This window comes from Ammodytes marinus (assembly GCF_949987685.1).
Source record: "Ammodytes marinus genome assembly, chromosome: 6".
NCBI classification, from domain to species: domain Eukaryota; kingdom Metazoa; phylum Chordata; class Actinopteri; order Uranoscopiformes; family Ammodytidae; genus Ammodytes; species Ammodytes marinus.
The window spans coordinates 9,639,385-9,660,134 of NC_137235.1; the positions used below are offsets into that span (position 1 = coordinate 9,639,385).

A 20,750-nucleotide genomic window follows, 5' to 3' on the forward strand; every position below is an offset into this window, starting at 1 on the left:
ATGTTGAACTCATTTTGGTTGCTGCATTGAAGGCCTATTGCTGCTGTCCATGCTGGCTCCACAAAGATCCCTTTTTTTAAGCCATTTCAATTAAAGTGATGAGGGACAAATTCAAAAGCCTTCATTTTGTGTAAAAAAAAAACAGCTGGAAAATAATGTGGATGTGCCGTCCAAATTTAATATAAAAAAAAGGTCCCAGAGTGTCCTTGGTGAGTAGGGGAATTTGATCATAGTAACACAGAGAAGAAATGTTTTACAAAAGCGATGGTAATATACCCATAACATTTGTCTAACTCAGACTGCTTGAATGTCACGAGCTCCAGCTTAATTTAACAAGTCATTTTTACACAGTCAAGTCAAGTCAAAGTTAAATATAACAATTGACAATGACCTCTGGCCTTAAAACTACCTTAAGAAAAGTTAACAGAGAGAAATGTAATACATCTCAGGAAGATCAACAGAAGAGAGCTCCCTGCTCGTCATGTAGGCCTATGCCTACGCTCCAGGGACCCCAAGTCCCTTTGTGCCCCTGGTTACCCAGCCCACTGCTACGTGCCCCTGGTACTTCCCCCAATATATATATACACACTATATCTATCTATCTATCTATCTATCTATCTATCTATCTATCTATCTATCTATCTATCTATCTATCTATCTATCTATCTATCTATCTATCTATCCATCCATCCATCCATCCATCCATCCATCCATCCATCCATCCATCCATCCATCCATCCATCCATCCATCCATCCATCCATCTATCTATCTATCTATCTATCTATCTATCTATCTATCTATCTATCTATCTATCTATCTATCTATCTATCTAATGTATGTAAAATTATTTAAAACATAGATTTGCAGATGTAAAGTTACATGCATTATTCAGCAGAGGTGTGACATGTATTATGGTGCATGCCAAAACTCTGCATAACACCGGAAGTGTTTGTAAAACGGTTAAAAGGCTAGCTGACGTCGGCTAGCTAGCGTTAGCTGTCAGCCGGGATTCAGTCATTGTGCAGGGATGGAGGTGACACGCAGGAGTAAGTAACCAGCCGGAGTTTAAACACTGGATATTTAGCTCGCTATACACACAAACACACAATGATAATGCACAAAACAGTAGTGACCTGATATGTGTTTAAAACGCACACGACTCTTATTACCTCAATGTATGTGCTGCTAGCTGGCTAGCTCAGCTGCGGGTTTAATGTGTGCGTATGCTAGCTCGGCACGCGTCACTCACAATAATGTTAATGCTGTTTTCTCCTTTTATTCCCAGACTATAAAGAGTGTTTACCGACGGTGTACAGCGCAATAGAGGAGGCTGACTTCCTTGCCATCGATGGGGAGTTTTCAGGTATCTGTGTGAGAGCATTAGCACAGGGAGAGATTGTATTAGCCAAAGCTATGTCTACAAATTATGTTTGTTTGTGTGGGTTTTTTTTTTTTAAAGGTATAAGTGACGGTCCTAATGTCAGTGCACTTACCAACGGGTTGGACACACCGGAGGAGCGGTACACGAAGCTAAAGAAGGTAAATCCTCCAGTGCATCCTACATAAGTCCTGCAGACACTTTGAAACACGTGTATTTTACTATTTTTCTTTTCCTCTCTGTCCACCAGCACTCCATGGACTTTCTTCTGTTCCAGTTTGGATTGTGCTCATTCAAGTACGACCAGGCGAAGTCAAAGTGAGTCAGTTTGTAAATAGAACCGTTAGAAATTTTTAAAAATATATTAGTAAACCCGGCCAGCACTCCATTTTTAGCCGGTCACTTCAGCCACTGGGAGGGTCTCACTAATCCCCATTGTGTTTCTGTCTTCCCTCATCTGCAGGTATATCATCAAGCCTTTTAACTTTTATGTATTCCCCAAACCGTTCAACAGGACGTCTCCAGACATAAAGTTCATCTGTCAAGTAAGTCATTGTTTCTCTTATGGGTCATTGGGTTGTGTTAGCTTTAACAGTTATGTTTCTGGGAAATGCCTGTCCAACTGTGTTTGAAAAAATAAAAAATAACAGCATTTATGTTGACTTAAGTTTAAAAGTTGTAAAAATGGAATATGGTGTTTGTCGTTTTTAGAGTTCCAGTATTGACTTCCTGGCAAGTCAGGGATTTGACTTCAACAAGGTGTTCTGTAATGGTGAGTACACTCCACAGTATGACGGTGAAACGCATTGTGTCAGAGATTTGGTCTTTGCATGGTGGTGAACGTCTAGAGCCTGCACAGAACTTCAGTTCAGTACTCGGCAGTCAAATAGAATTTCCTGTGATTCTTTTAAGGAATCCCATACCTAAATCAAGAGGAGGAAGCTCAACTGAGGGAGCAGACAGAGGAGAGGAGAAATCAACATAGTAATGGTGTAGGGACTCCATCCTTCATCTCCCCTTCCTCCAAAGGCCCTGCACACGTCCCAGAGGAGCATAAAGACTACATCAACAGGGTCATGTAAGTGTGTGTGTAAAGCAGTTCATGTGGCTATTGTTTGAGGCCATGAACACAGAGGTGTGGGTACACTACAGACGGGGTCTGTGGATGAGCTCTTTTGGACAGAAGTTGTGCATGATCGGAATCAGAAACAAAATCAAAAATACTTTATTGGGCTCCGGGGGGAATCCGGTTCTTTACAGTTGCTCTAATTTAGAATGGAAACATTTGAAAGAAACGGATGGTACCAATATCTGGTCTGGTCCATGGACTAATACCTTGTTGCATTAAGCACATCATTTGCATATTTATTCAAACATTTCTGAAAAGATTGTAATATATATTTAAAAAAAATCAACTGGCAAAGTTTCATTAGGATATGTATAAGTGAGAATGTTTACCCTATTCCTCTGCACTGTCTTGCCTCCATTACATTAGCCTATCATTTTAGAGGGGATAACCACTCGTATAAAAGGTCTATCACATCAAAATATATTAAAAAATCACAACTAGAATTTGCCCACCCAGATGGTACTGAAAAGTGACATTTTGGGACTTGGCCCATGGACTATATAACCTAACAATATTAATATAAGTAAGCCAGTTTTATTTACACAATAAAAGTACTGGAATAACGTGTATATGTTGAATTTGATGGCAGCTTCTTAGTTCTTTATCACTTGTAGGAAGTTTGCCTTTCCTCAGTACATTCGAGCATTGCTCAAGGACTCGCTATGAGTCTCAAGGGAGGGACCTTACCTCTCCGTTGGCTTTTGAATAACCATGCTCTAAGGGCAAGACTGCAACTTTTCCCCGTCCCTTTTTGTGATACATTTTTTTTTTACTGTTTTCCTACAGAGAGAAGGTTGAATCCCTCTTCTCTAACTCAGAGAAGACTGTGATCTTGGATCCATGTACTGGGTAATCTCAAAATACAAATATTTTTATTATGTGTACATTTATTTATTTTTATTTTCTAATTATATTTGTATGTCCTAACCAGGTTTCAGAGAAAGCTGATATACCAGACACTCAACTGGAAGTGAGTGTCACTAATACACTTTGCTGTACTTTTTTTTTATTTAATTTTTTGGTCAGTTTGTAGTGTATTAAGATGTGTCCTCCTCTCCCAGGTTTCCCAAGGGGCTTCATGTGGAAACCATCGAAACAGAAAAGGTAAGGACATGTTTTATGTCAATCAGATTTGCATTTGTTTTTGTGTGGCATGTTTAAAATATTGCTGTGACTTCTTTGCTCTGTGCAGAAGGAGCGTTTCATCCAGGTCAGCAAAGTAGATGATGAGGAGAGGAAGAGGAGGGAACAGCAGAAACTGGAGAGAGAGCAGGTGAGTTTGCGGTTCAAGATGGATATTAAAAACTTTCAATATGCATTAGGACAATAATCTTACAAGCATTTGCCTACCTCCAACAGGAGGAGCTAAATGATGCAGTCGGCTTCTCCAGGGTCATCCACGCCATCTCTAAATCTGTGAGTTAACACATTTTTCTTTCAGTTAAACTCTATCGGGTATTGTTTTAAGAATTGCATTTTAAACTCTTAATTGAAAGTAGTTTGAATCCATTCATTATGTTTGTACATTGTTGCACTGACATTTTAACTTTTTTTTTTCTACCCATTTCATCCGTCTCGCAGGGTAAACTTGTGGTCGGCCACAACATGCTCTTGGATGTGATGCACACCATCCACCAGTTCTACTGCCCTCTGCCAGAGGTAAAAATTAAGATGGATGTTTTAAATGTGGATGCTTTTTGGCAGCATGAAATTACAGTTTATCGCCAAGTAATGTGATTTATGAATTATTAATGCCAATGCACTTATCTTCAGGATCTTCAAGACTTTAAGGAGGTCACAATGTGTGTCTTCCCAAGGTAACATTCACCTCCTTTGCTAAATGTTTTTAGTCCTTACAAGCTTTTCTGTGCTTATGGTTTTTCTATAATATTATTATATTATTTATCCACTTGCAGACTTCTGGACACAAAGCTGATGGCTTCCACTCAGCCTTTTAAGGTAAATGATCTCCTTCAGAGCTGTAGAATACCAAGAGCACCACATTGAAGTTTGCGGTATTGGGTTAAAAATAAATATTTTGGATAAAACAATTGCCCTGTCCTTTCACGTTTTGAAACTGGTAGGAGCTTTTTAGAATAAAGCAGTAGAAATGATATTTGCTACAGATGTGCAATTTAAGAAGACATAACATAAAAGGAAAAAAAATAAGAAGCTTAAACTCTAATGTATAGTAATGAAGCACTCGACTCAAATGTTATTCATCATTGTTATTTATTTTATTTGTGTTTCAGGAGATGATCACCAACACCTCTCTGGCAGAGTTGGAAAAACAGTTGAAGGGGAGCCCCTTCAAGTCACCACAAGTTGGTGAGTAAATGCACTGAACAACAATTGCCTCAGTCACACTCAATTTTACTGAAATCCTACGAACACCTTTTTTTGTACTGTTCCCGTCAGAAACTGCAGAGGGGTTCCACAGCTATGACACAGCCCAGGAGCAGCTCCACGAGGCCGGGTACGATGCCTACATCACCGGCCTCTGTTTCGTCTCGATGGCCAACTACCTGGGTAATTCACACTATCACACTCATCCTGAATTGCAAAAAGTGTAAATACCAGTCGTTTTAACTTTTTCTTCTCAACATTTGTTACAGGCTCTTTCTTGACTCCACCCAAAGCATTCATCGCTTCTTCCTCCAAACTTATTGAGCCTTTCTTCAACAAGTAAGAGATGTGTTTACATTTTCTGTATTTTTATTATCGAAATGGTTTAAAAAAAAAAATCATCATGTCTCTTTTTCTCTTCTCAAGGCTTTTCTTGATGAGGATAATAGATATTCCCTACCTCAACATCACAGGACCAGATTGTGAGTAAGACGATGTAGCACAGCAGGGCTATTTGTCAGGATCACTTGAAGTTACTCTGAAAACTGTAGCAATGATTTTACGTGTGGGTCCATTTGTCTGCTTTGTGCACACACAATACACATTCCTGCCACCAAAGTTGTGCTAAGCCTCGCAGTGCACTCGCAAAAGACCACAAGTTTGCAAACGTGTATGTAAACTGCACTGATGTAGATGGATAATTTTGGTCAGACACACAACTTTAACATGATTTTAACAGGAAAACATCATTACGGTCACAGGCCTGATATACTATCAACTTAGCCGTGTACTTGAATCCACATTAAATGTGTTCATTATGAAGAATGACACCACCACAGCAACACATGCGCAGTTTGTTTTGCCGGCCTGTCATTCGATTTAACTATTTATTTTCTTGTTTGTTTTTTCCGTTGCTATCCAAGAGGTGTTATCTGTCTGCCTGACGGGTCGCTTTTCATTTCTCAGCTACTTGCCAACTTCTGCTTTTGATTCACTGTTGATATGAAACGTCCCTTAATGAAGCTTTAAGTGAAAACTGCTCGCCTGTTGCACTAATCTCCTTTTTGTTCTTACAGTGCAACCTAAAAGAGACCATGTCCTGTATGTCACCTTCCCAAAAGAATGGAAGACCAGTGACCTCTACCAGCTCTTTAGTGCCTTTGGTGAGACAGGATTTTCTCCTGATATTTCTGCTTCCACATTCAGTAGCTTTATCTCATTGTTGATCACTCACCGTCTGCTGCCTTTGTCCACTCAGGAAACATCCAGGTTTCATGGATCGACGACACTTCAGCATTTGTGTCCCTAAGTCAGACGGATCAGGTACAGATAGGTGAGTACACACACACAGATAGGTGAGTACACACACACCACCTAAACCTAAAAAACGAAACGCTGATGCAATCTGTGAACGTTCTTCGCTCTCCCTGTAGCAATGAACACCAGCCGCTATGCAGAGAGCTACAGGATCCAGACGTATGCAGAGTACATCAAGGGAAGGCTGCAGAACAAGGACAAGAGCGGCCAGACGGTGTCCAAAACCTGGGGACAGGACGGCTGGAGATCTTCTACTGCTTTTGGATATCCCAGGTTATACAATGCATTTTTAATATAAAATCTCCGTGTTTTTCATTCTCTGCTTTAGAATTTTTAAAAGGTATGCACCCTTTGTTATATATTGATGCATGTACTGACTTTTTGTATTGTTTTTTTTTTGTCCTAGGGGTTTGAGGAAACGCTGCATCAGTCCCGTTCAGGGAGAGCAGGGCACCGGAGAGGCTGTAGCTGCAGACGGCTGGAGTAACTACTCATACCCAGACAGCACAGGCAGCAAGAAGATGAAAACTGATGGTATGTGTGCGTTAGTACTTTCCTGCTACACTGTGGTAGCATAAGTCAAGTAGAGATCTAGTGGCCCTTAGGAGAGGGCAGGTGGCATTCTGAATACAACCAATGAGATTAACTACGTCAAGGGAAGCTGGGTAAAATGTGTTTTTAACATTGCAGTATATCTATAAATGGCCACCTGCTGCAGAATAGAGAGGTTGGATATCTTCCTTATTGTAAACATTGTCCTTGTACACATATTTCAGAAGTTTTGTAGTTGTCATTTTAATTGAGGAAGCAATTTTCTCGCAGTTGTGCTTTTTATTGTCCCAACATAATTTAAAATTTTTTGTGTTTTCAAATGTACTAAAATACACTTAATGAACTCATCATACAAGGCAGCATGTTAAAGATAATGAGAATGTGTCCTAATTAGCATTTACTTTTTCTAGATTTTTTTTTAATACATTTCTTTATTAGGCAGCAAAACAAAATCTAATATTAGTGGCAATTCATCTTTAGTCCGGAGACATTTCCCCTTCGCATGTCTCAATCTCGCCTAGGTAAACTGCAATGTGTATTAACGCTGCATGAGAAGGTTTAACTCAGGTTCTGATTCACTGGTTTGCTTTGTATCCTAGCCACAAGTGGACAGACAAACACAGAAGCTGTGGAGAGCAAGACCTCAGAGGGATGGCTGCGGACAGCGTGAGTAAGACGGAGGTGATGCTTTCTGCTGTCGGTGTCATCTTGTTTGTGTTATTAAGTCTCTTGCTGGTCGCTGTGCCCTGCAGAGACTCATCAGACTCAGCGGGGTTAAGTCCGGTCCCTGACGGGGAGGGAAGTCCTGAGGGCTCAGAACCAGCCAATGACGCGGAAGGGTCAGTCCCCTGGCAACAAGCCCCGACACGCCATGGGAGGAAAGGTCAAAAAAACAAGAAGAAGAAGAATGACGGTTAGTTTCGTCAGTGTGCTGCACACAGTTTAAATGGTTAATAAGAGGGTTTGATGTCTAGTAAATTATAGACTATAACGTGACATCTTGCTTCCTAATCCCTGTTTTGGATGTTTTCTTCAGTATCAAAATGTGACAAGGAATTTTTATGTTTATCCATTGTTAAGGTGCAAACAGGAACAGTTATCAGCTAATGCAGCATGACTTTCCATAACATAGACTGACACATTTAAAAAATATATAGGCTTAATGCAAAAATACAGCAAGATATTAGATAGAGTTGGAAACCAGCTGTTGACCGTAGTCCAGCATTTAGCTGCTAAAAAGGCAATTATTTCTCTCAGGACTGCATGGAGACCAAAAACGGACTCATGACTCCAAATAATTGATAATGCTGTAGTAACATCTGGATCTGTCAATATAAAGAAACTTCTGGCTAACAAGTTGGGGATGGGTAAATTCTATCAACGTGGTTATTATATTGATGCATCGTTGACACTCCTTGAATTTTTATGTTTTCATATGTAGAGAACCCTGTAAACAAATTGAATAAAAACTGAGCTGGGGGTCAAAAGGTAAAAGGGTCTAGATTTGTATGATACCTTGAACATGTCTCCCTCTCTCGTACAGGGGCGGAATCTACCACGTCGCTGTTCCAGGTCCCAGAGGTTTGGTAGCGAGATGTGAGGAGCAGAGTGGCCGCTGTCCCACATTGAGCTGCTACTGTTCTCAGTCTCTTTTTGTAAGTACTTGGGGCGCTCCCTCCCTCCCCTGTAAGGCTGTACACCCCCTGAGAGTGTTGTACGCACTTAATTCATTGGTTCAATCGACAGCTGTGTGGACACCGTTTCCAAAGCTACCAGCCAAGCTACTTGACTGTTTGAAAAGACAGAACACAAGCCATAACGACAGCTGCCATATTTTGAGCTTGTACCAGAGGAGCAGGCAACTCTTCTGGGTAAACACACACGCACACACAACTGGAATCTTCAAAATCTAAACTACAGAAATGTTCACCACCACAGCCATAAAATCACTTTGAAAATCGTTCCTCAATTTTAACGTCACCTCCAATCAGTCTTATGTTTTCTGAGTGTGAGTTGTGTGTGAGTTTGTGCATGTAAGGGAGATTTACATTTAAATTGTATCCCTGTGACGCTGTTTTCATAAATACTGAGGGAAAAAAAGACCCCTTGACTGGTCCTGTAGTTCAGAAATGTCTGGTTTATTAAATATTTTTATGCTCGCATATATTTTTTAGTTCTGTCAACTTCCCCAGTTTTATTATACGTATATAAGATTATCAATGTGATGTTTATTAGCGGTGGCAACTTGATCCTACATGAGAGGTGCTTGTGTTTTTCTTTGTACAGAATTGTTTTTCTTCCCCTTTTGTGTTTTATGTTTTGTAAACGTGTCAAAGTATGTTCTAATGCAAAATGTGTAACTGTTAAGATGACGACTACATTTTTGTATAAGATGTTTAAAAATCCTTAAATATTTCCTTGGAATGGGGAAAAATAAAAAATTGTTTCTTAGCATTTTTGTCTTTTCGGTTCTTTAACTCACACCAGTTAAGTTGAGCATCATTTTCACTCTTTAGTCATTGCACAATTGTTTAAAACACAAAATTAGATTTATTTTTTTTACTTCTGATTTCATTATATCCTCATTTATAGGGATGTTAAAATTAGGATCTAATTTAGTCCTTTATTATTTAATCCCTCAACCCTATTTTATTTATTTTTTTATGGAGATGCGCTCTGAGGACTTCAGCACATTTTTAATTATCAGATTCAGTGACCAAGTATATGCACACACAAATTATTCTACCGACAAATAGGAGAACGATAAGTAGGATAGGGAGTTCAAATGGTGGGAGAATTTGATCAAAATATTGTAATGTTGTGTGGTACCGTTTCCACCCAGTTATAAACGGGGACCAGAGTTGAAGTTTTAAATCGAAACATTTAATGGTGCAGTATCAACATGGATAGAACCTGTGTGGTACATGCAGTTCAATTAAAGTGGTGGTCTCCTTATTTAAATTACATTTTAATTCTCAAAATTATTAATATTATACATTAAACTAACGGTGTTGGATACAGACACCCTATGACTATAGTGTTTATTTTTCTCCAGTTGAACAAATTGTATCTGGGGCCTGTTGCATAAAACTAGGATAAGGGATTAACCTAGGATATTTCGGTTATCCTGGCTTGCGTTAGCCATGATCCGGTTGCATAAAAGCGGAGGGACAGAAGTTACCATGGAGATTTATCCTTTGCGTTTAGCCTGGTCCCGACCAGGCTAAACGTAAAGGATAAACTTATTCTGTTGCCTGATTGGCTCAGTCAGCTGTCACTCCGATCTGAAATCAAGGTATTTAACAGTTATTCCATGATGTTCTGTGTATTGCTTTATTTTCATTAGCCTGTTTTAAGGTACCACATAAAAGACTGCATTGTCATTTAGTTAAATAGTTATTCTTTTTTATGTATTTAACCTGAACCATTTATAATTAACTTAATTATAATTAGAATAAGATGCAATGATATAAATTATAATAATTGATGTTCAATATTGCAGGCTATATTTATACAATTGATTATCGATGGCAGATGACGTTGCAAGTGTGGGTCAAATAAATTCACTTTGTACTTATCACTATATCGAGGTGCATCTAAAACAAAATTCAATATCAATGAAAAATTCCTTTTTTCTGTAATTGAATTCAAAAAGTGAAACTTAAATATATTCTAGAAATTCATTACACATGGAGTGAAATTAATCTAGAATAAGCATACTTTTCAGAAGGTCGACATTTCTGTATTATAAATCCTTTTTCTGATTGGTTGTATGTAACATTCTAATATTTTGAGATACTGGATTTTTTATTCCATGATCAATCAATCATCCAAAAAAAAGGCCTGACATATTTCACTTTTTGTAATGAGTCTATGAAAGTTTCACTTTTTGAATGGACTTTCCATGATATTCAATTTTTTTGATACACCTGCAGACTGCTCACTGTCAACTATTTTATCATAAAACAATGCAGGGACATCATGAACAGTTGGCAGAGAATACATGTGCTGTATGAAATTAACTGCCCCCTCACTTATGGTTTAAACTAGCAAGGCATTGTGGGAAAATGGGCCGTCTTTTCCATTTTTCCATCAGTAAATCTGTGTTCGATCTCTGGGTCTACTTCTGAAAGCTGTGGGCTGGCAATTAACAGAATTACTTACACCTGGCTTGACAAAGCAGCGCCTTTTCATCCTGGATTGGCGTTTATGCAACTGACTAATCCAAAGTGCCCAGGCTAGACTTTGTCAAGGCTGCCTTTATCAATCATCCTGGATATCTTAATTCCACTTTTATGCAATAGGCCCCTGGACCTGAAAACCCTTCCAGCATGTGTGAGTTGTGTGTGATGTTTGGACCTCGCTGCATATTGTAAGTTTCCCATTAAGAGAAAAACCAAGTAAAACCAAAATGTATATCTGCGAATAAATAATACACTAAAGCCGTGTGCTTATTTGTAGCATTTATTTCCATGCTACAACACATTTACAATTGCTCTATTTCACTTAATATACAATTTTTAATATACATTTATATATTTGCCAAATAAGCATTATCATGAAGGCACACAGATCTTTTAGTCAAAACAGTTAGTCTTATTAAAATTCAAAGTTTGATCTAAATTATTTGATTTATTCTTTATCTTCCGTGATTTTATTTGGTTCAAGTCACACAGGATCAGGCATCGTTGGACTGGAAGTCATTTTGATTGTGTAGCTTTGTAATCCTTGCCACAGTGCACCGGGTCACGGGTCTTCTTTGTCAAGACCCTTCCTTCACCTCCATAAAGCACAGACCAGGAAGGAGGCCATGAGCACTGGAAGAGAGAAAGGAAGTTGGGGTTTTACTATATTTCACTTTAGGGCAGATTTTTTCTCTAGACACAGTCAGAGTCCTCACCTGTTGTGTCCGAGCAGTACGACCACAGACAGGGTGCATTCTGGGAGGGATCTGAAGAGCTTCTTCAGGCGGCGGTCCAACTTCCTCAGCATGAGATCAGTTTCCTGCTCCTACACAGATTAAATTGCTTCATTACATGTGTTCAATTAAACAAACTGTACACAAATCTATATAACTTTGCCTCATGCTTCAATTCCAACAAGCAGAACAAAGCACCTTCACCTTTAGTGTGTAAAAAGTTAAGAAGGATACATTCTCAGGCTAATAAAGTCAGCCTTCATATACAAAGCTCGGTTTTCACTATGGGGTTAAAGCCAATAAAAAGATTGACGAGGAATGACTGACACTGCAATTTCACAAGCAATCGATTAAAGAAGAATCAACCAAGTGCATAGGACTATAGTGTTGCTTTAATGCTCAAACCAGCAAAACAACATTTCTGGATGGATGGAAAATGCAAAATGAAGTTATATTTCCGAGATAAAAAAATTCTAACTTTGAGACAAGGCCATGATGGCCATTATCTACATTGGACTCAGTTTGTCACATTCAGCTCTACATAGTCAGACGTTGCTCAACTTTCAACAGGCTCAGCTGTCCTTTACATTAGATGCTTACAATGCATGCAGAATAGATTTGCTGAAAACAACGCATACACAGCACCTTTCACTTGGATAGACACATTTTTGTACAAAAAAAGTGGTCATAATAATTGAGTTAATCCAGTTTTAGGGCTGTGAGACAACCAGTCAGTGCAACATGGCCTTTACCTGAGAGCCTGTGTGCATGTGAGTCCTCTCTCTGTCGTCGTCTGCTGCTGCATCTTTGTCAGGATCCTCTGGGGTATTTGCCGTTGTCATGGACACCCACGAAGGTAAGTGGGGTGGAGTTAGGGATGGACAGACCAGGTAGTTTTCTTTCCAGAGATCCTCAAAGGAGCTGAGAGCTGCACGTTTCTCCTCTGAACTCTCAAACTCTGTCGACCAGAGACAGAAAAATGAACTGTAACACATACGCTACAACAATAAAGGGATAATATACAGTACATCAATATAACTTTTTTCCCACTCACTTATATATGCATGTCTTGCATGTCCAGGTTTGGCAGGCAGGATGACCCTCTCCACCGTACCAAAGCGTCCAAACGTGTCTCTAATGCTCTCCTCTGATAGTTTAGACGTTGTGGTGGACTGCAGCCCTTCACCGTTTACTTGAACTGCTTCAATCCCTATACAGTTTGTACCTAACGTGTGTCCATTGACTTTTGCCTTTGAGACTGCCATCCACTTTGCCATACTGGGGCTCAACTTAACAACGTACAGGTGACTGCTGTTGAGACCGTCGCTCGTCAAAGCATCAAGAGTCAGATCCAAGTCCAACATGGACTCGTGAACAGGCCTCTGGACCTGGAGGAGGCACACACAAGCAAGCAGGTTGGAGATACTGCAGTCTGGAAAAGTCTCTAATAACTGTATCCTTTCATTCAAATGGATAAGTAACAGAGAACAAAAGAAAAAGGGGGAAGAGAGAGACTCACCTTGATGGAATGTCCCTGCATATTAAGTCCATTCAGAGCTTTTAAAGCCAGCACAGCTCCCTCCAGCAGCTCAAACTCTACCTCTGCATGAACCTATAGAGGAAATATTGTCAGGATTTTTTTTTTTTTAAATGCAACTGTGAGAAAACAATGAACTGTTAAAAGCTCAAGTGTAATAGTGGAGCGGCTAAGTGCTTATTTTCGTCAGAATCTTTCAGTTGATAATACAAGCGTGAAAAATGGCATGAGCTGTCTCCATGGGTCACTTGACAAGCATAAATAGTCCGAGACATTTGAGATTGTGAATTTGAACATTTCTCATAGAAATGTATTGGGTTTTTTCCATAGATAGTATATAATATGGATGTATCATCCGTGCTGACCTCAGTTATTCACACGGCATCCAATAATCCTGGTTTATGCGCGTCGCCATCTTGTGAGATTTTTACTCAAACATTGGATTCACCCTTAACTACTGACCTTCACTGTTTCTGATGTTGTATGTGGTATCATAGTAATCCCTGACCATGAAAACATAGGGGTAGACATTACTAGTTATGTGTTATTATGTTTGGTGCAGGAGTTATGAGGAAAAATGCATAATTAGGCTATGGCGGAAAGTAAAATGGTCGCCACGGCAACCATGATTACATTTTGCAATGGCTAAATATCTGAAACTGCTCAGGGCCCCAAACTGTATAAGTGTACCAAGTTTCATGCTTTTCTGAAAAGGTTAACAATTTGGCACATATCCCCTCTACCATAAAACAGTACTTTAGGAAGCCGAAAATTGGCATAAAAGGTGTGGTTAAGAAAACCCTTAAAAATTACTTTCCACCACATGGATTCCTTAAGACTTTTAGTATGTTATTTATTACATATTCATGAGTCAAAAACTGTTGGAATGGTTTCTGTTGCAATTTTTTTAAGGTCAGGTCATATATGCCTGGACTATATATTGATATGTTATTCTCACGAATATAAATAGCAAGTTTGTTAGATGTAGAACTTAAGGATTTAATGTAGGTGAGATGTACCCTGACGGTTGTGTTCAACATTTTGATTTTCCGAACGGGTCCGCAGCAACGAAACAGCCGCCGCACTTGCTTCTCAGAAAAGCCTGCGGGGAACGGCCCGGCAAACACTACGCACATATCCCGAAGGTTTGCACACACCTGCTGCTGGGGGTAAACACACACACACACACACACACACACACACACACACACACACACACACACACACACACACACACACACACACACACACACACACACACACACACACACACACACACACACACACACACACACACACACACACACACACACACACACACACACACACACTAAGCAGCACATTCAAATAATACTCGTAAGTAACACTTTGTTTTCATTCGTCCTCACCCTCTGGTATTGCTGCTCCTGACCAGGGAAGTGTCTTTTCAGATGGTCGGCGTAAGAAGAAAAGCGAAGCACTGAGAGGAACGGACACTTGGCCTGTCTCCTGAAAGAGGACAACACCTGGAGTGGAGAAACAGAAGAGAAAGAAGAGTAAAAGGGAAGGATGGTGAGTGAAAAATAAGAAATGCAAAGGACAGCCGCTGCCTGCCACCTCTGATTTGATTTAAAAACACTTGCTTTATACATGAGATGAGAGGAATCTGATTATCATTGATTATATTATATAATCAAATGGTAATCAAATTATTCTCTTAAGCAAAAAGAGCAGCTTCATAAATATGTCATCTCTTCAACACTTTATTGCTCATTTTCAAATTAGGCAGAATTGCCACTGAGGATATTTTTTCATAAAAGAAAAATACCCAAATAGGCCTTCCAGAAAATATTCACAACCTAAAGCAGGCGGGGATCCTGAGAGGAGAATTTGCTGTGAGAGCACCAGAAAAGAAAACAGGTTGATGCATATTTTAGCACAAGCTCATTTTAAAAGGTGGACGCTTGTTGTCAAAATCAATTTTTGTCAAAACCAGTGAATATCTCCTCACGCAACCTGTCCGTACTGTGTGTGCTGTGAAAAAAAATCTGGTGTTAAAAAACCCAGCCTAGCTAGCACCGTAAACGGGTATCTAAACAAGGGGGCCCACCGTAGCTAGCAACAGGCCCGTTTACAGAGCCTAGGCTGTGTATCAACACTGGATATATATTTGTCAGCGCGAACTCACAGCAGGTAGCAGATCACTGATTTGGACAAAAAGTGATTTTGACAACAAGCAGTCCCCAGAATCACTGACTTCACCTTTAACCATTTGGTCATGTAAATATCAGAAGGCAGCAGATGGCTCCGGAGTCAAAAAACCACAGTTCCTCTTCATGTCTCACCTCTTGGTCAGAGTTATGCCAGTGCTGATGTGACAGATCCAGGGCCATGTCAGAGCGCTTTCCTATATAAACCACTGAGCGGCCAAGTGTCTGTAGAAGGTCAGCAAACCTGCACAAGACAAAAAGACAAAGATTTGGTCAAACAGAGGAGCAGCAGCAGAATGTACCAGAGTTCATGTTCTGAGTGATGGCAGTGCAATGTAAAGGATCCAAATAGGGTTGCAGAATGTACCTCCGACTTGGTGTTGGTGATGGTCGTGGTGGTGGTGCAGGTGCAGAGTCAGCAGACTCCTCCACTATAGTGTATCCCCACAGCTCCTCCATATGAAGTTCTACAACCTGACAGTGAGCAAATATTCAACAGTGTGCTTTTGTGTGTGTGTGTGTGTGTGTGTGTGTGTGTGTGTGTGTGTGTGTGTGTGTGTGTGTGTGTGTGTGTGTGTGATTGTGTGAGTTTGTGTGTGTATGTGTGTGGGTGTACCTGGCGTGGTCCTATTTTAATAAAGTACTGGGCGAGCTCCAGGGCAGCAGCAGCATCCTCGGTGGGATCGTGACCCTCCTTCTCTTCAGTTTGTATTTCCCTCCTGGGAAAGTGGGAAATTTAATTATAAACCGTGGTGGGTGATAGACACATACACGCTGACAGAGAGAGAGAGAGAGAGAGAAAGAGAGAGAGAGAGAGCTTACTTCAGCACTGTCTCTGCCAAGACCTTAAGCTTAAACCTCTGTCCAAACTCTCTCCTGTACAGCAGTGAAGTGTCGATGACATGCTGGTGGATCAGCTGCAGGGAGGACACAAACACATTAGACCTCAAAAGTTCCAACTTTTTATAGAAGTAATGAATCTGTGATTTTACAAAATGAAATCCTTAATATATCTGGAAAATGGGGTGAATTCAAAATGATGTCTGGCATGAAGAGATATTAAAGCATTAAACAGACATGTTTCTATATAGTTTAAGTAATACGCTCACATGAATTTCTGACATGTGACTAATATCTTGTCCCTGATCTTGATCCAAGCCTTAAAAAATGTGCCACATTGTAGATAGATGTATTGACTCATGGTACAAAGATTGACATTTTGATTGACAAAAATTGTTAAGCACACATTTTTGTTTGTCTACAAAGCTTCACCTGCCGACACGTTCTTGATCATTTCAAACAATAACCATGAAGACGTAAGAACCATGTCCTGATCTGATAATCATGTTGTGTTGTGGTTACTCACTTTCAGAGCAATGAGGTCGTTGTTCAGAGAATGGCCCACCAGAACCGCATTGCTTGGCAACAACGTCCTGAGCTTCACTTGAACGTCTCGCAGGGTGGTTGTGATTGGTTGCAACATCGCTGCGGTTATACCAGAGAACCTATCAGAAGGTGCCAAGCAATGAGGGCAGCAAAAATGTGTTACTTCAAATATTTTAACGCAGTGATTAATGTCACCAGTGTGTGTGTGTGTGTGTGTGTGTGTGTGTGTGTGTGTGTGTGTGTGTGTGTGCGTGCGTGCGTGCGTGCGTGCGTGCGTGTGTGCGTGTGCGTGTACCTGGTGACATAATCAAGGATTCGGTTCTGAGGTTTCACCAGTTGGTCCAGTACACAGTTCCCATCGCTGTCCACCAGAGACACACGAGTCAACTCATATCCCTTTTCTGTTAGACACTGAAGCAAGACATTAACTCAGTGATTTACTGTTAGAACAGGAATGGAAATGTTAAATTTACATGGGACAGAAACTAATAATAGGCTACCTCCTTTACAGGATGATAAGAAATGCAAAATGATTCAAAGTGAAGTAGCTCACTGTCAGGTGGTGATAAAAACTTACAACCGGGGACATAGATATTCTTAAAATTTAAGTAACAATGTCAACTGTAAAACAGCTATTAAAAGCGTGATAAAATGGACTTCCTTGTTTTATCATATAATGGTCTCTTCAATTGATTATTCCTACCTTATAAAACAATTTAGTTTTCATTTTTAATAGCATATTATAGTATTTTAAGTGCACTATTGCACATTCTGACCTAACAGATTGTCCTATAAATTCATGAAAACTCAAAACATACTTGTATAAAAACATGTTTTTATACAATAACCCAGATTCCTCAGTGAATTCATTTCATATCGCTAACAGATTTCTACAGTGCACAATCGGTAATTTACAATACATTTAAGAGCATTTCTCACCATCTCACAGTCAAGTCCATACAGGGGGCTGTGGTCAGTCAAGCAGTCAACAGTGTCTGTGGACACAAATTCCTCAAAGCCTGGCATTCCTGTGGTAGAAGAAAGAAAAAGAAAAAGTGAGAAGGTTAAAGATGCAAACTGGGTGTGTGGCCTACTAAAAAGGCCAATATATGAACATGAATTAATAACCCTGACCTCAGAGCTTTAAGGGAAAACATGAATGCACAGTATGCCTGCTGAGATACAGTCTGGAGCAGACAGTGGCAGTTAAAAGTCCTGATAGCACTACCGTGAAAGGACTTAATTTATCCATGACAAAAAGAGAGAGAGAAAGAGACTCACCTTTGACAGGGAAGTGTCTCCTGATCATCTCGGCCTGGGGGAGAACGTACGCCGTTAGTCCTTTTATCTTGGTCCCAAACCTGATGATTACTGGGTGAATCCTCAGTTCTGCAGCAGTATCACACACACACACACACACACACACACACACACACACACACACACACACACACACACACACACACACACACACACACACACACACACACACACACACACACACACACACACACACACACACACACACACAATCAAACAATTAAGAACAATAGCAAAGAGAGAAAAAGACAAGCTGAGAGAAAATATTGAAACATTTAACTCTATACATGTATCTATAACTGGAGGGTGGAGGGTTTTCATCGATGGCCTATGTTCCCTAGGGAACTTAAAGGCCTAAGTATGTACCTATAACTCTATATGAGAAAACCTAGTGTTGAGTTTTACTAGTAGTACGGCATTCATATGTTGCCCGGTCTACACCCACTCAGAATGTTTTCTTCGATGATTCTCACCTTTGTCCAATTCACTGTTTTCGTTGTGTCTTTGGGAAAGAGGTGGCCCCTCAGAGTCAGGGACTTCACTGCTGAATATCCCTGATGGCAGGTCAGTAGACGATGGAGTAAAACTCACCCACTAATCACACCATAAAAAAAAAAATAAAAAAAAAATAGTGTTTACTAAAAACACTGACACATTTCCCCACCCTATTTTCTATAACCTGCTTACTCACAGTGCTGTAGTTGGTCCGCAAGTGTTGCAGGGCGAGGTAGTGTTTGTAGAAGTGACTCTCGGTCAAACCCTCCACCATCACCACATTCATGGCTTTAATCCTCTTCTGATGGAGGAGACGGCACCAGCTATAAGAGTCGTAGGAGGATGAGGACAGGGGAAGGAGGTTTAAAGATGGAGTCAGCGATTTTTGAGAAAACACTTGTGGTCAAAACTACTTTTGTGAAAACTGGAAGAAAAAATCCAGTGGTAATACACAGCCTAGGCTCTATAAACTTGTATTTAAACAAAAGGCACGTAAACAAAGGGGACCCACCGTAGCTACTAGCAACATGCCCGTTTACAGACGGTGTAGCAATACTAAATACATTTTCAGTGCAGACACAGGTAGCTGATCGGGAGGACAAGGACATATTCACCGATTTTGACTACAAGTGATTTAGACAAAAAGCATGCTCCATAATCGCAACAGCCTTAAAACACTCAACAATCACTTAGATTGTTGTTAAAGCATAGGTACACAATATAATTAGTGTACACAAGGTTATTTGATGAGAGACGATAATCTCTTCTCACTCCCACAGTCATTACCTGGGTTGTTTAAGGCCACCTGTTTTCCCCAGAGCAGCATAATGCAGCAGCTCTGTCAGCTCATTCAGTGCAATCGGTTGTTGAAGGCGGTCGGGCAGCACAGAGATCCTCGGTGAGCGAGAGGAACGTCCACACTCAGGCGTCTCACCACCGTCCGGCACTGTTTTTAATCTCTTGACGTTTTCCTGTGCTGTGGGAGTGACCAGCTTTCTTTTCTTTCCATTGCATGTTGCTGCTTCTGCTGCTGCTGATGAAGGCTCCATGTTCAGGCTGAGGTTTCTACAGGGAGATAACACATTTATTTGATATTGTGTCTCTCCGGGTCGTCAAATATACATAAATAGGGAGGTCTATTGGTGCTGAATATCTTCTTTAAGTCAATGGTTAGTCTGAAGATGCTTTGAGCCTACAGAATATAAACACAGAGATGAAGATCAAGAAAAGGAGTTTACAGGTGGGGGTTGTCATGCTTTACTAAATGAAACTAGTTGATCCCTTTGTCAGAGAACATATTAAAAGTATTACAGTTGTATTATAGTGTTATTGTTGAAGATGATGAGAATTACTTACAAAACATTAGGTTTGTTTGTTGTGGCACTTTATCCCACTTTAGGGGATGTGTGCATTAAAAGTATATTTAGTGTGTGTATTATAATGGTTATGTTTCATATGTGCTGTAACTGCAAAACACAATCAAATAAACTGATGCATTGCGGGTCAGTTTGGTTGTTCATTATTAGAATAAGAGTTACACCGGTAACACCACATTCCTAGCTTGCTAACTGACTCTTAAATAACGTTTTCCATTCATAATTTGGCAGTGTTTCTTGGTTTGGTACACGAGTGAGAATAGTTACGAGAGTAGAACATTGTAAATACCAGATGTTATTGCTCCTGCAGGTTCCAAATTCATATTTCAAACCACTGGTAGAGGCAAAAAAACACATGGCTAAAACACAAACTACACGTTACATGTGGTTTAAAGTTTAAAACAATACTTAAACTACTTCCTGTATCTAAGTTGAAAAAATAAACGTATACCGACTGTTTTTATTGTAAGTCAGTCAATGTGGCTAAAATCCCCTACATTTTACATTTGCACACTACACAAACGACTGACACTTTTGAGGCAAATAGATGTTGTTTTTATTCGTGCTGTCTTACATGCGTTGCATATTAAACTATCATTCAGCGCATTTGTTTTGAAGCGATAAAAAGTAAAACCGGAAATACAGTTAGTTCAGTTTGGGTAAATTCCTCTTTTTTAATGTGATCGATTATTTGTTTCTGCCGTTGATTTCAAAGACTCGCAGCCCAAATAAATCGAGCCTAGATTGATCGATGGAGAATTTAAAATAAACAGCGCGATTTGTTTTCTCTCGTAGCTAGTGGCTGG

At 40.0% G+C, this 20,750-nt stretch overlaps 2 protein-coding genes across 2 annotated transcripts; one reads left to right on the forward strand and one right to left on the reverse strand.

Moving 5' to 3' along the window:
* Positions 1-1,003: 1,003 nt before the first annotated feature.
* parn (poly(A)-specific ribonuclease (deadenylation nuclease)) lies at positions 1,004-9,174 on the forward strand. Its single transcript, XM_080028944.1, has 26 exons — positions 1,004-1,047; positions 1,287-1,364; positions 1,461-1,540; positions 1,630-1,697; positions 1,843-1,924; positions 2,091-2,151; positions 2,292-2,457; positions 3,295-3,357; positions 3,440-3,478; positions 3,570-3,612; positions 3,701-3,781; positions 3,868-3,924; positions 4,090-4,167; positions 4,282-4,325; positions 4,425-4,467; positions 4,761-4,836; positions 4,927-5,037; positions 5,124-5,193; positions 5,281-5,336; positions 5,931-6,017; positions 6,113-6,187; positions 6,288-6,444; positions 6,578-6,705; positions 7,323-7,389; positions 7,476-7,636; positions 8,267-9,174. The coding sequence occupies exons 1-26, from the start codon at positions 1,029-1,031 to the stop codon at positions 8,311-8,313; spliced, it is 2,037 nt and encodes a 678-aa protein (XP_079885070.1). The 5' UTR covers positions 1,004-1,028; the 3' UTR covers positions 8,314-9,174.
* A 2,117-nt stretch (positions 9,175-11,291) lies between these two features.
* rexo5 (RNA exonuclease 5) lies at positions 11,292-20,308 on the reverse strand. The gene is made up of 19 exons (XM_080029032.1): positions 20,234-20,308; positions 19,355-19,633; positions 18,765-18,891; positions 18,547-18,667; positions 18,035-18,142; positions 17,693-17,781; positions 17,049-17,164; positions 16,734-16,872; positions 16,190-16,284; positions 15,984-16,086; positions 15,735-15,841; positions 15,503-15,611; positions 14,567-14,683; positions 14,198-14,338; positions 13,161-13,253; positions 12,696-13,029; positions 12,394-12,599; positions 11,624-11,733; positions 11,292-11,540 (listed from the first exon to the last, which is right to left on the reverse strand). The coding sequence occupies exons 2-19, from the start codon at positions 19,615-19,617 to the stop codon at positions 11,486-11,488; spliced, it is 2,433 nt and encodes an 810-aa protein (XP_079885158.1). The 5' UTR covers positions 19,618-19,633; positions 20,234-20,308; the 3' UTR covers positions 11,292-11,485.
* Between the last annotated feature and the right edge of the window lie 442 nt (positions 20,309-20,750).

Bases quoted from the DNA above. Each gene is read 5' to 3' on its own strand.
- parn (XM_080028944.1), top strand. The intron at 5,038-5,123 runs GTAATTCACACT...CATTTGTTACAG, and splicing joins CTCGATGGCCAACTACCTGG to GCTCTTTCTTGACTCCACCC. The intron at 6,188-6,287 runs GTGAGTACACAC...CTCTCCCTGTAG, and splicing joins GACGGATCAGGTACAGATAG to CAATGAACACCAGCCGCTAT.
- rexo5 (XM_080029032.1), bottom strand. From the start codon at position 19,617: ATGGAGCCTTCATCAGCAGCAGCAGAAGCAGCAACATGCAATGGAAAG. The intron at 18,892-19,354 runs GTAATGACTGTG...CGACTCTTATAG, and splicing joins GGTGGCCTTAAACAACCCAG to CTGGTGCCGTCTCCTCCATC. The intron at 11,734-12,393 runs GTAAAGGCCATG...TAATCTGTGTAG, and splicing joins ACATGCACACAGGCTCTCAG to GAGCAGGAAACTGATCTCAT.